We start from the raw sequence: 14,042 nt of genomic DNA, 5'->3' as shown, positions 1-14,042 counted from the left end.
TCTGTTGTGAGGAACATCCTGAATCAGGTGTTGTCCAGAATCACTCACATGTGTTCTAGGGATCATGAAGGCACTTGTGGTAAACAGAGAAGAATTCACTAAGTCATGCCTCTGAAGACAAAAATGTGCTCTCTATTTTTCCATAGCTTTCTTCCTGAACACAGACCATATTAGAATGTTGAACCCAAATAGCCTGTACTGAAGTATTTTTTGTTGCATACAAAATGTAGGAACAGTATGACATCACTCGCAATTTATGAATGGACTGCTTACAGGTGCAGACTCTGTATGGATAAATGCAATAACATTTGGAATGAGTTTATACAAAATGTTGTAGGCTATTACTATTTACATAAGCACTAGGACAATAACATTATCCCACTTTAGAGAAGAACGTATGGGAATATCATATATATTTTTCTTTTTTTGCAAATTTTTGCTTTTATATGTATCTTTGATGTTGTTTTTCTCCCTCTCATTTTCCCTTTTTTCCTGTATCACTTTAATTCCTTTAATTGAAATCACCTTAATAAAATATTAATATTTTTTAAAATGTAGGATCATCCCATTGCTGGATCTGATGAAGATGTGGAGATGGGCATCTGACAAATCCACTAATTACAAAAAGTCATCTTTCAAGAAAGCTGTCATGATGGATTTGAGAGTCCTCATCCTAATATGCTTCTGGTGAGATGAGAAACTTGTTGAGCCACTAGATCTGAAATCTCCAACCTTTTGTGGCACCAAGAAAGGAATAGACTCCAGACCTCTAGACCAGGGGTCAGCAAAAATTTTAGCCACGGGCCGGTTCACTGTCCCTCAGACCTTGTGGCTGGCCAGAAAAGGGGCACTGGGGGGGGGTGAGCTGGAAGAAGAGGCAAGAGGGGCAAGTAGTCCTCCTCCCCACCCCCCAGCCCCACCCCCAGCTGCTGCACTTACCTTCCCAGGGGCTGCCGCCACCACCACCACCACTGCTTCTGCTTTTCGTGAGTAGGCAGAGCAAGCTTGTCTGCTCTACTCCCTGGCCCACAGGAGCACCAGGGCGGCAGCGGCGACAGCAGAGGGAAGATGAGTAGCGTGAAAGGGCTGGCTCCGGAGAAGGGCTGCTTAAAATGGTGCTCAGCCAGCTCAGCCCAGCCCCTTCCTCCTCTAGGCAGGGCAGGGATAATCCAGGAGGAGGGAGGCGCCGCCGTGGTGTGTGTGAGGGAAAGGAGGGAAAAATGGAATAGCGCAGGGAGAAAAATGGCGCAGCCCGAACAAACAAGACTCCCCACACTGGTCCACAGACAGTCCACAAGCCAAATCATGAAGGCAATTGGGCCTGATCTGGTCCCCGGGCCTTAGTTTGCCGACCCCTGCTCTAGACTGTAGGGACAAGAGCTATTCTTTTGACATCCAGAAGGTGCTGATGGTTTCTAGCCCTGGCTGGTGTTTGGATAGATTTCATGACCTTGGGGAGCTCATGAATTTATTTCTGGGACAACATGCATACTCCATTATGTAACCTAGAGAGACCATCTCCCAGACCTATACTTCAGAACTAGTTTGATGCATAGTAAAGCGTCACCTACCTTTAGTTACGGGCAGGGAGCTGGTGTCAGGAAGAGGAAGATTTATTCTAAACCTTGCTGAACACAGCAGATGTGTTTGTCCCTGGTTGGGTCTGCATAGAGCTGCACCCAAACCCCTGGGATAAACTCTGCTAGAAGTACTTCCCTGAAGTCCAGTTCCTTGTGGAATAAGCCCGAGTGTAAAGACTGTCACTGTTCTGGTTCTTTTTCTTCCTTTCTAGAGTAGACTAGGCCTTCTTTTCATCTTTACTCTTTCTGAGCACTAAATCAAATGCCTTGCCAAACAGCTTTGTACCTGAGAAGGGATGCTCCAGCCAGCCTGGACTAAGAACTGACTGGCTGCCCAAGTCCTCAGTCATATGTTACTCCTGGCCACCATGTTAACTGTCAAGGCTTGAAACTATAACTTGAGGGTACCCATGAGAAGTGTCTGCCATGAGCACAGAAGCCAGTCCAATCTTCTCGAGACCATCCTTAATCACCTTGGACATACCTTCCAGCTCCTGGAACCACATAGAATAATAGAATCATAGAACTGTAGAGTTCGAAGGGACCCTGAGGATAATCTAGTCAAACCATACGAAGCTAGAGCTGGCAAGCAAAGCCCAGAAGGCAGTAGCAGAAGCTTCAAATCTCCTGTGAAGACGCCTTGACCATCTTGTCATAAGGGTCCTTGGTCTTCCCTTCTGCAGAGTGACAGAAGAGGCAGGCATATGCTTATAGAAAGATGACTTCCTGGAGGAGCTAGATGATAATGAGCTCAAGGGTGGAGACCTCCTGTTCCTTTTGTGGCTAGTGTGCTCCCAAGGATAGTGCTTTTGCTGTTTCCTTCCGGAACTTTCTAGACCCCAAATTGGAACAAATATGGCCGCTCCTCCCATCCCCTTCCAAAAACAAAACCAGCCAGGGTATTTCATGGGCAATCATTCCCCTCATCCAAGTGAAAAATGTGGGTGTAACTCACTACCCAGATCCAGAGGTCTATTGGTATTGGGAATAAGAGCCTCATATTATGAGACGCTGAAGAGCCAGGCTGCGAGGACTGCAGTGCTTGGCCTTCCCCTGGCACCACTGTGTCCCCGACACATCTTTCTGGGATTTCATGTCTGCTGCAGTTACCCCAGCAGCCCAAAGCTCATGTCTGGTCCCCTGGAGTGGGGGGAAGCTTAGAAAAATGTAAGCATTTTTTGGTAAATATATCATCCAAAACAGCCCTGACACAGGTGGGAGTAGTGAGAACTAGCCTAGCCAGTGAGATTTCTCCTATGGTGGGTGGCCTGACAGCCCCAGAAGGGGTGAGGAGCCTGCTTGCTGTCCCATTGCAACAATGGCATGCAATCTCTAATGCTGACCTGCCCAATCCCTAGCTGTGAGGTGTTGGGCGGTGTAGAGGGGGGGAATGAAAAGGCAATAATAATAATAATAAATCAAGAAAGGAAATATTTTGTTTTACACTGGTGACCTTGAGAAGCTCACAAAAAAGCCCTGATAGGTCTGATCTGGGAGGGCAGGGCAGCTCCTCCGCCTGGAGAGGACCATCCTTACTGGCTCTGCTGCTGTCCTGTCCTAAAGGTTTGGAACACCCTTCAGGAGCGACAGGAGAATTCTGGGACTCAGTGCAACTACTTCTATAATTAAATTGTGAAGCTGTGGAGTGAAGCCCAGCATGAGATAAGGGAAGTGAAAAACTGTGCTAAGATGTGAAAGCAACCTAACACTAGTTCTTCCTGAATCTATAAGGCATACTTCCAAGTGCAATCATAAACTAGAGTTACACCTAAAATAAATAAGTAAACACCCACAACTGTTTTCAGCCACAAGACATAAGAAAATATTACTTAAAGAAAGCTAGCTGACAACAGTAATGAAAAGGCTCAAGCTGGGGACACGACAAGGCTGCCCAATTTCCCCACTGCTTTTTATTTCAGTCCTGGAGGTTTTGCTAAACATGATCAGAAGGGACTGTTTGATTAAAGGTATACAGGTCGGAGCTAAACAATATAAATTGAAAGCTTTTGCAGATGACTTGGTATTGACGTTACAGGAGCCAGAATCTAGTGTTAAAAGAGCTTTAGAATTGATCCAAGAATTTGGTCATGTGGCAGGATTTAAGTTGAACAAGTCAAAAACTAAAGTCCTTGAGAAAAATTTAACACCGATAGAGAAAGAAAGGTTTCAGAAGGAGACAGGGTTAACATTGGTAAAGAAAGTAAAATATCTGGGGATTAATATGACTGCTAAAAACTTAAATTTAATTAAAGATAATTATGAGAAATGTTGGTCAGAAGTGAAAAAAGATCTAGAAATATGGTCAAATTTGAAGCTTTCCTTGTTAGGCCGAATTGCTGCTATAAAGATGAATGTATTGCCAAGAATGTTGTTTTTGTTCCAATCACTACAAATTTTGGACAAAATGGACTGTTTCAAGAAGTGGCAGAAAGATATTTCTAGATTTGTCTGGCAGGGCAAGAAGCCCAGAATAAAATTTAAAATATTAACTGATGTAAAGGAAAGAGGTGGATTTGCCCTGCCAGACCTTAAACTTTACTATGAATCAGCAGCATTTTGCTGGCTGAAAGAATGGCTGCTTCTTGAGAACACTGACATTTTGGACTTGGAAGGTTTTAATAATGTTTTTGGGTGGCATGCATATTTGTGGTACGACAAGGTTAAAGCTCATAAAGCATTTAAAAATCATATTGTCAGAAAAGCATTGTTTAATGTCTGGATAAGATATAAAGACTTACTTGAGAACAAAACCCCAAGATGGTTGTCACCAATGGAAGCTAAGGCTCAGAAAAAGCTCAATATGGAGGCCAAATGGCCGAAATATTGGGAAATTTTGGAACAGGAAGGAGATAAATTGAAATTGCAGAGTTTTGAGAAATTAAAAGATAAAGTGCAAGACTGGCTTCATTATTATCAAATAAGGGAAGCTTATAATTTGGAAATGAAGGTACATTCTTTCATCTTTGGTGGACGTGCCCAAGGATAAAGGCTTTCTGGGAAATGATATATAATGAATTGAAAAAGGTATTTAAATATACCTTCTTGAAGAAACCAGAGGCCTTTCTTCTGGGCATAGTCGGCCAACAGGTGCCAAAGAAGGACAGAACTTTTTTTATGTATGCCACAACAGCAGCAAGAATACTTATCGCAAAGTATTGGAAGACACAAGATTTACCCACTCTGGAAGAATGGCAGATGAAAGTGATGGACTATATGGAGTTGGCGGAAATGACTGGCAGAATCCGTGACCAGGGAGAAGAGTCGGTGGAAGAAGATTGGAAGAAATTTAAAGACTATCTGCAGAAATATTGTAAAATTTATGAATGTTAAAATGATGTTGGATTGGATTTAAGTGGACTTAGTAATAAGACCAATAAGAAAAATGTAAAAATGGTTTGATAATGGATGAAAGTATAAAGATGTAATTCGTTGAAATACTGAGTTAAATTTAAAAAAAAAATGGGGTAAGGATTTGCTGAATTAATGATGTAACTGGGAATACAAAAAAGGGAGGTGTGAGGAGGTCAAAGAAATAAGCTAATGAGAATTCTAAAAAGTTGAAAAATTGATTTATTTTTAATTATTCTTTTTTGTGTTTGTCTGTTTTTGTTATGTATTTTTGTATTTTATGTTTTTTCTTCTTTCTACTTTTTTCTGTATGTTTTTTTTCGTTATGACATTCTTGTCTGGTTTTTTAAAAAAAATCTTAATAAATATCTTTTTTTTTAAAAAAAAGAAAAGGCTCAAGCTGGCAACTCTTTTGACTAAGGTAAAAAAGATTCCGAATTCTGTGCAAACTGTGGACTGATAACTGTAGCAATGGGACAACAATGGGACCCTTCCCTTATCTCAGTGGAACCGGGAAGAAATAAGCCACCCCTTCTCACTCACTGCCCCCATGGTGAGACTGGGCTTTCCCACCCCATAAATCTGTTTAGAAAAAACAAGATATGCAACTGACTGCTAAGTACTTAAGTGCACATCTCCTTGGGTCCCCATTTCAACTCTTTGCAGCCTTGAAGGGAGCTTTTCTTCATGAGCAATAGTTGGCTTTACAGCTGTTGTTATCTGCTTACCAAAAGCTTTGGTGCTGGCAAAGCAAGTAGCACAAACGTGAACTTCAGGTGCCTGGCTATTCATTCACAGACATGTGAGCAAGCAAGCTGTGTGGTAGGAATTGCAGTGTCCTCCCATTCTACACTATTTTTTAAAAAATGGTCAATTTTAAAAATAGAGATGCTGTAGCAAATGACTGAATGAAAGCCCTCTGGTCAAAACTATTCTTTTTCTTTCTTTTTTGGCTGAGGGTCACTATCAAGCTGCCTTTACTCCTTTGTGCTGCAGAATTAAATCACTGGGTATGATTTCAACATCCCACCCCCACCCCCCAATGTTCCCCTAGGGAGGAATTATATTATGTCAGAATGAGCCCTTGCTTTCTGCAAAGGAGTTATAATTCTTCTTGAAACAATCGTTTTTAAAATGCTTAAATCATGAGAAAATTGAGAACCCCAGAGGGAAAAGAACTTAAATTATGCATCTCAAGGAATACACAGGTTAATTCTGTTGCTTCTAGGAAGTTTTAGATTAACTATAACCCACTTGTAAATACTATTACATTCTAGAAGAAAACATTTATGACCATGCTAGCCAATTTAAAGATAGATATGTAAACAGAGGCTTCTTGTACTAATCCTCCAGTACTAGCTACTATTACTACTACCCCCCCAATCCAAGCTGTAGCATTAATAGAGGGAATGAAGTTGAAGAAATTGCTTGCTATGAGCTGTCAAGAAGGACACTGCATTTCCAAAACAGAGAGGAAAATATGTAATATAGTAACACAGAGATATAAAACTTACCTCCATACAAGTCACAGAACAACTACTGCTTTCAATCATAGATATAAAGTTGAGAGAGAGAGAGACGTAATCCAGTGAAATTTAAATATCAATCAACAACAATTAGGAAACAGGGGAAAAACCAGCTTGGGAGCGTGCTCTGTGAGGGGGTTTGGCTTTTTTCCTTTTCCTTTTAAAAAGGATATAACCTCTTCCAGCTGTGACCTATTAAAGGCAACATTTGATTAAAAAGAGGAAGCTTGAAACAAGAAGACAAGTTCCAACTCAGGAAGGCTGCAATACGCTTAACTCCACCCTCAACTATCCTCATTCAGCATAGAGAATGAACATGTAGACTGATGCAAAAAGATTACAATATTATTCCTAAAGCTGGGTGTAACTCAATGTGTCACACCCCTTGCTAAACGCCTTCATTATATTTCATTGCAACAGAGCGACTATTTGGACACTTAGTTGCTTCAATATGGGTAGTTGTTAAAATTAGTAAGAAAACCAGAACCTTGGATATGTGATGGTTTGAAATGCAGCCAAAAAGGAGGTTAAGCATAAGATAAATTATTGCAAGCCATTAAGACTGCCAAAATATAAAAGCTAAAGTTAGACTATGTGCTTTGTGGAACACATCACAACGTTTTTTCCACTGTGTTGTCTGTTGCTATGAGTAATTTAAGCACACAGTCGTCCAGAATGCCATTATTTAGAAATTGTTCTTCAAAAAGAAAAACAGCATTCAATATGTGATTCTTTTTTCCTACCCTTGCAGTCAGGGAGAGCAGCAGCAACACAGGATAGAATTTATTTGAGTAACCATATATCATGTGGTAAAAGGGATCAACTAGGTCTTGCCACTGGACAGGGTGAAATGGCTCCATGGGTGTCTTAGTTTGGCTGCCGCAAAGCAAGAGCACACTGTTGTTTATTATTCTTGCATTTTTATTCCCAGCGGAGGGGAAGAGGCATTTTCAGCTATAGGTGCCAAATAAGTGAAATCCTGGAATGCCAGAACCCACTGTTATACCAAACATGCATTTGTGGACCAATTTCTTTTCTTCCTCCCCCCCCCCCATATTTATATGGTGGTAAGTGCTGCTGTTGAGGAAGAAGAAGAGTTTGGATTTGATATCCCGCCTTTCACTCCCCTTCAGGAGTCTCAAAGCGGCTAACATTCTCCTTTCCCTTCCTCCCCCACAACAAACACTCTGTGAGGTGAGTTGGGCTGAGAGACTTCAGAGAAGTGTGACTGGCCCAAGGTCACCCAGCAGCTGCATGTGGAGGAGCGGAGACGCGAACCCGGTTCCCCAGATTATGTGACTACCGCTCTTAACCACTACACCACACTGGCTCTCCATGAGCCATCAACCATAGTGGGTCCCAGCCCACCAGCTGACAACCAATGAGCCAAACTGACTAGGACTGAAGTTCTGACTAAAAGTCAGCTTTCCACATTCCTAATCCTAAGCATGATTAGTCAGAAGCAAGTTTCACAGAATCAAGGGGCCACTACCAGTAAAATATGTTTGGAATTGTACAAGACCAATATATTTTGGTGTCAAGGTGGAAAATCCAAATGTCACACCTCAGAACCTACTAAAACTTTCTCCTGTACAAGTCACATTTAAAATGAACTTAGGTTGTACAGCTTCTGAATACTTCAACCTTACAATTTGATTGGTTGCTTTAGATCACACACTCAAAGATCTGGGCTCCCAGTGAATCAAGAGAGGGCAGGCTGATTATTATGTCTAGCTGGCAGCTTCCAAATTCTGAGGACAAGTGCCTGGACAGTGTAGTTGCTCCTACAACACACTAGCTTAAAGGCTTAAAAGGAGAGTAGTGGTATTAATACCCAAGACTGGAGCTATGGGTGATGTTTTATCCCTTCAAAGGTAATAGAGGACTCTGCAACAGCAGGGTTTGGTTAACACAGGATATACATGCTTTTTGCTCAAAGGCATATTAATCAGTGATGGTGTCAAAGTTCAACAGTATCTGGCTACCAATGCAAGTGTATCTAGTTCACAATAAGCGTAGGTTTCTAAAAATTAGGTCAGGTTGTTGTTGTTGGAGTAACAAGCTTGGTGGGTCAGGGGAATGCTGTGGACATAGTGTATCTTGATTTCAGGAAGGCTTTTGACAAAGTCCCCCATGATATTCTTGTGAGGAAACTGCTAAAATGTGGGTTGAATGAAGTAACTGTTAGGTGGATTTGTAGCTGGTTGGCAGACCGAACCCAAAGAGTACTCATTAATTGTTCCTCATCATCCTGGAAAAAGGGACAAGTTGGGTGCCACAGGGTTCTGTCCTGGGCCCATTGTTGTTCAACATCTTTATAAACAACTTGGATGAAGGAATTGAGGGGATGCTCATCATATTTGCAAACTGGGAGGCGCAGCTAATGCCGCAGATGACAGAATCAAAATTCAATTTGACCTTAACAGATTGGAGAACTGGGCGCAAGCTAACAAAATGTATTTCAACAGGGACAAATGTAAGTTTCTGCACTTAGGCAGGAAGAACCAGATGCACAAATAGAAGATAGGGAACACCTGGCTTACTAGCAGGACATGTGAAAAGGATCTAGGGGTCTTGGTGGACTACAACCTTAACTTGAGTAAAAAGTGTGAGGCAGCAGCAGGGGGGGGGAGCTAATGCTATTCTAGGCTGCATCAACAGAAGTCTAGTGTCCAGATCAAGGGAAGTAATAGTACCACTCTATTCTGCCTTAGTATTCCAGGTGTGGTCTGACTGTTTCCAATTCTGGGCACCACAATTTAAGAAGGATGTTGACAAGCTGGAACATGTGCAGAGGAAGGTGACCAAGGGACTTGGAAACCAAGCCTTATGAGGAACGATGGTAGGAGTTGGTTATGTTTAGCCTGGAAAAGAGGAGACTGAGAGGAGATATGATAACCATCTTCAAATATCTCAAGGGCTGTCACATGGAAGAGGGAACGAGCTTGTTTTCTCTTGCTCTGGAGGGTAGGACTCAATCCAATGACTTTAAGAAATGAGATTCCGACTAAACATCAGGAAGAACTGTCTGACCATAAGAGCTGGTCGAGAGAGGAACTGTCTCCCTCGGGAGGTTGTGGACTCTCCTTCATTGGAGTTTTTTAAGCAGAGATTGGATGCCCATCTGTCATGGATGCTTTAGCTAAGATTTTTGCATTGCAGGGGTTGAACTAGATGACCCTTGGGATCCCTTCCAACTTTACAGTTCTATGAATCTAAGCAAACGAATTTCAAGGAAGCCTCTCTTGTTCCTGAATATTGTCTCCTGATCACATCAGAAGAAAATTTGAATCAAGAATATGATGAGCATGTGTCTATTATTTATTGTCTAAGCCAGGCAATAAATGTATCATCATTTGTATTTGTGGAAGGAAAGTCTATCTCATTCCTGAAATTAACATCAGCATTGAAAAAGAGATACAAAATTTACAGTCTTAACCTTTTGTTGTCAAGTGCACCCTAACAGCACTGGAAATGAGTCAAAAAACTTGCCTTCCTCTTCTACAACTACATGTTCCAGGTTAATCATCAACCATGAGATGTAAATCACCCTGTGAGGCACATCTCCTTAACTTAATAAATAAATAAAAAATCAATGTTTTTATTCTTAATACTTTTTGCGGTCAAAACCCCTGCTGAAATGCCAGGGGCAACTGAAAAATAATACACACAAAATACTAGGGGGCAAAGAAACCCTGCAAAATGCTGCTCAAATGGATAAGTTACTGATCATGCACACAGGTGCATAATGCTGAAGCTGTTCCATCCACTTCTAGTGAGAAAGGAGCACAGAGGGCGACAAAAACAATTATTTAGACTAAAGGAATATTTTTTTACTAATTGCAGAAAAAGCAAATTAGTCACCTTCTGTAATATCAACACAAACAGTATTAGGGACCAATAATACTACAGAGGTTTACATTATCTTAAAAACGTAACTTTAAAAAAAAAAATTCCAGTTAGAACTTTCCTTGTGATCCAGCAAAACTCAAATCCTGCTTCTGGGGACACTGCAACCCCAAAGGTATCTGAAAATGTTTGTAAGCAACCCACACCCTCAAGCCAGTGGTACCAAGTGGTGAAAGTTCACCTTATGCAACACAAACGAAGTTTATGCAACAAAGAAAGAACCCACCATTGCCCTATTGAATCCATGCCTCTCCCAGCCCTTTAAGGCATCTGCCTGTGTGTGCACCTTTTCACAGTAAACAAGGATAACTAGTAATATAGCCGTAATACAGGCGCCCTCTGGAGGAAAGATTTTACCTGACCAATGAGGATGTGTGTGCAAGGATTTGGGCTTCACCTTAACTGCCAACTCTTTTGCTAATGGATGTTTCTGTAGAAGGGCATGACATATTTCACATTTAGAGTAAACAGTCAGCCCAAACTAGCAAGGAAACATCTTCATGCAGGAATCCTCCTGCATTTTTCTCAACATAACTAACCACATATTTTACCTCCCCTTAACTTCTTGTGGTAGAAAACAAAAGGGGGGGGGGAATCATTCCCTAAGTGCTTCTTCTTTTCAGATATATTTGCACACAGCTTGCTCTCTGTAGGTTTTGCCCAGGCATGGATTACCAAGTATGGAAATTTACAGTATGTACAGGTTTTAATATTTCTCTTAATAGGCAGTCAATGTGGTATTGACAAATTTCTGAGCAACAAAGCCTATTTTAGAAATGGACTGCAGTACAAGAAATCTGCTCACCACAAAATGGCAGAGACTCCTGCATTACGGCGGAAGAAGCTTAATGAACTAACATTCCCGATCAATACTTTAATTAAACAAACAGAAAATAATCAATATATGTCACACTACCATGACCATACTAACCAGAACACCATGAAAAAATTTCTTCTGACCTAGAATCCAAGCTATGCTTCAGATCAATGTAATAAAAGAATAAAAAAATCCTATTTGTGGGGGGTTGGTTTATCAATTCTTAGAAGAAGGGGGTAATATAGATTTATTTATGTTGCATTTCTCTCAAGGACCACAAATAGGTATTAGGACACCATATTAATAAAATTCAGCCAGGGGATGTTTTATTTTATTAGACCAGTTACATAATGCAAGCTTTCAGACTTGATACTTAGCACTCACATAGTGCACTTCAAGTATTCCAAGAGCTTCACATACATTATCTCAATAATCCTTACAACAGCCCTGTAAGGTAGGCCAGTATGACTATTACCACATTATAGATGCCAAACTGAGTCTGAGGGTATAGTGGCTTGCGGAATGAAATTGTGGCTGAGACGGGATTTGAAACAGAAACTTCCTGCTCACTTAGCCACTATGCTACATCAGGACTTTTTGAGGCCTGGGAGTTCAGGACAAAGGTAGAGTAAAAATGGGTGAGACAAGGCTTCACCTTACTAAGGACTATCCTTGCTTAGAACAACCATGACGTAAGAAAAACTTGGCCCAATAAAATATAGTATTTCAACCATTCTGTGCCTCTCATTATGTGTGATAAACACAACTACAAACATGAACAAATTATGAGGAAGATTTGCACCACAGAGAGTGAAAGGTCAATCTTGGAAGCATGCACCTTCCAAAATGTGTCTGTGGTAGTGAACCACACACAGCTTTGTCTAAAGCATAATATATTTCCTCCTTTGCGTGTCAGTGGTAGAGAATCTCTCTCTCTCTCTCTCTCTCTCAGGATCCCATGCAGTTTCCCAGAAAAGTTCAACAGCAGAAGTGTTACCTACAAACATATAAACTGAAAGAATAAAAAAATATAATGTGGCAGGCTTTATGGTGCCTTTTAATTATTTTAAACAAAATATAAATGCATATTTTCGAACAACAAAAAGTGCCTGAAGTGTGCCTTTTAAAATAAACATATAACACACTACTGTTGAAAACAATACTAGAAAACCTACTTCCAGCTTCTGAAGGTGATCCCGTTTTGCCTAAGTGGGTCAATGGAAGTTGCTTGAATACTTTGCACCCCATTACCTTGTATCTGTCCAGAGGGTCTTCCTGCTGCAGCTGATTCTCTCGCATCATCTGATACTCCCTCTCATATTTCCTCAGCTTCTTTGTGGGCACCTTCAGGGGAACAAAAACTAATGTTAGTGATGTTAAGAGCAACACTTGGGAGTAGGGGCTGGGAGAAAAATGAGACAAATTGCTGTGCCAACACAGAGAGGGTAACAGAAGATCCGGACATTCCCTACTGAATTTCAGCAAATGAGCAACATTAACTTGTTAAAGTCTGTCTCTGAAATTCAAGCAATGTCTAAAGTAAAACTGCATAATGTGGTGTCCCTTGCCCTGGTGGGCAGAATTATGGGAGGAAAAGTAAAGGGCTCTTAATGAAGAAATTAACAACAACAACAACAACAACAACAACCCACCCTTCACCCTATGTTCCAGGGCAGGTTACAACGTTAAAATTCAATATTTCAAACAACTTAAAAACACAAAAAATTAGGTCCTAAAAAAAAACACTGCAGGTATCAAAAGCCAGGGTAAAGAGGTATGTCTTCCATATTTTCTGCAAGCAGTACAATGAAGGTGCCAGACACACCTCTGTGGGAAGGGAGGTTCACAGCTTAGGAGCCACCAGTGAATGCCCTCCCTCCCATGAGCTTCTGAAGGTGAAGGAACTACCAAGAAGGTGCTGATCTCAGCACCCAAGAGGGTTCGTAGGGAGATATTTGGGGCCTAAGTGACTTAGGGCTTTAACTACTAATGTGAGCACCTTGAATTGGGCCTGGACACAAACTTGCAACCAGTGCAGCAGTTTTAAAGCAGAGGCTATATGAGATATAAACAGAGCCCTAGCCGGCATCTTGCCACTGCATATTGGACCAATTGAAGTTTTTAAATCATCTTCACCGGCAGCCCCATGTGGAGCACATTGCAGTAATCTAACCTGGAAATTAACTACAGCATGGAGTGCAGTAGGCAAGTCATCTCCAAAAGGGGCTGCTGCTGGCAAACCAGTTGGAGCAGAAAAAGGCACTCCTAGCCACTGAGGTCACCTAAGCCTCTAGTCAGTGTTGAATTGAGGAGCACTCCCAAACTGCAAACTTGCTCCTTCCAAGGGAGTGCAACCCTATCCAGGGCTGGCTACATTCCTACCTCCTGGACATGAGCATCTGGAACACATTAACACCTCTCTTTTCAGGATTCAGCTTCAGTTTATTGACCCACATCCAAGCCATCACTACCTCCACGCACTGGTCCAACACCTCAACCACCTCTCTGATTCAGATGGAACAAAAGATAGAGCTGGATGCCATCTGCATTTTTATAACAGTTCACTCCAAATCTCCTAATGATGTATGAAGCTGGGCTTAAACAGCTTGTTGTAAGCCAGAATTTTTACTCTGACAAAATTGAGGATTCATCTCTGACAAAATCCTGCTCCTGGCCATGCAGAAGAAGGTAGTGCATGAGTCCAGCATTTCACTTGGGCTTACTGCAGATCACGTATGTAGCATTAAGCCATGGTTTGATGCTACATGTGAACACTAATAGTGTGTCAACAAATATTAAATTAACTTCTGTTGAGTCCAACAATAGCATCAGCACAACTGCTGTTGGGGAGAGAAGGTGGAA

General features: G+C 41.4%; 1 protein-coding gene across 6 annotated transcripts in view; it reads right to left on the bottom strand.

The window, feature by feature from the left end:
- The window catches only part of RABGAP1L (RAB GTPase activating protein 1 like), a 150,750-nt gene that overhangs the window by 18,859 nt on the left and 117,849 nt on the right, over nt 1-14,042 (bottom strand). For 4 of the 6 annotated variants that reach the window (XM_053391188.1, XM_053391189.1, XM_053391192.1 and 1 more), the window contains one exon: nt 12,432-12,524. In XM_053391188.1, the coding sequence (XP_053247163.1) occupies nt 12,432-12,524 (93 nt within the window). Of the gene's footprint in view, nt 1-11,484; nt 12,193-12,431; nt 12,525-14,042 lie in introns of those variants that run through there. The other 2 variants (XM_053391190.1, XM_053391191.1) reach the window with 2 other exon arrangements.

This window comes from Podarcis raffonei, chromosome 6 (genome assembly GCF_027172205.1).
Source record: "Podarcis raffonei isolate rPodRaf1 chromosome 6, rPodRaf1.pri, whole genome shotgun sequence".
NCBI lineage: Eukaryota > Metazoa > Chordata > Lepidosauria > Squamata > Lacertidae > Podarcis > Podarcis raffonei.
This window is presented reverse-complemented; position numbering and strand designations above follow the sequence as displayed.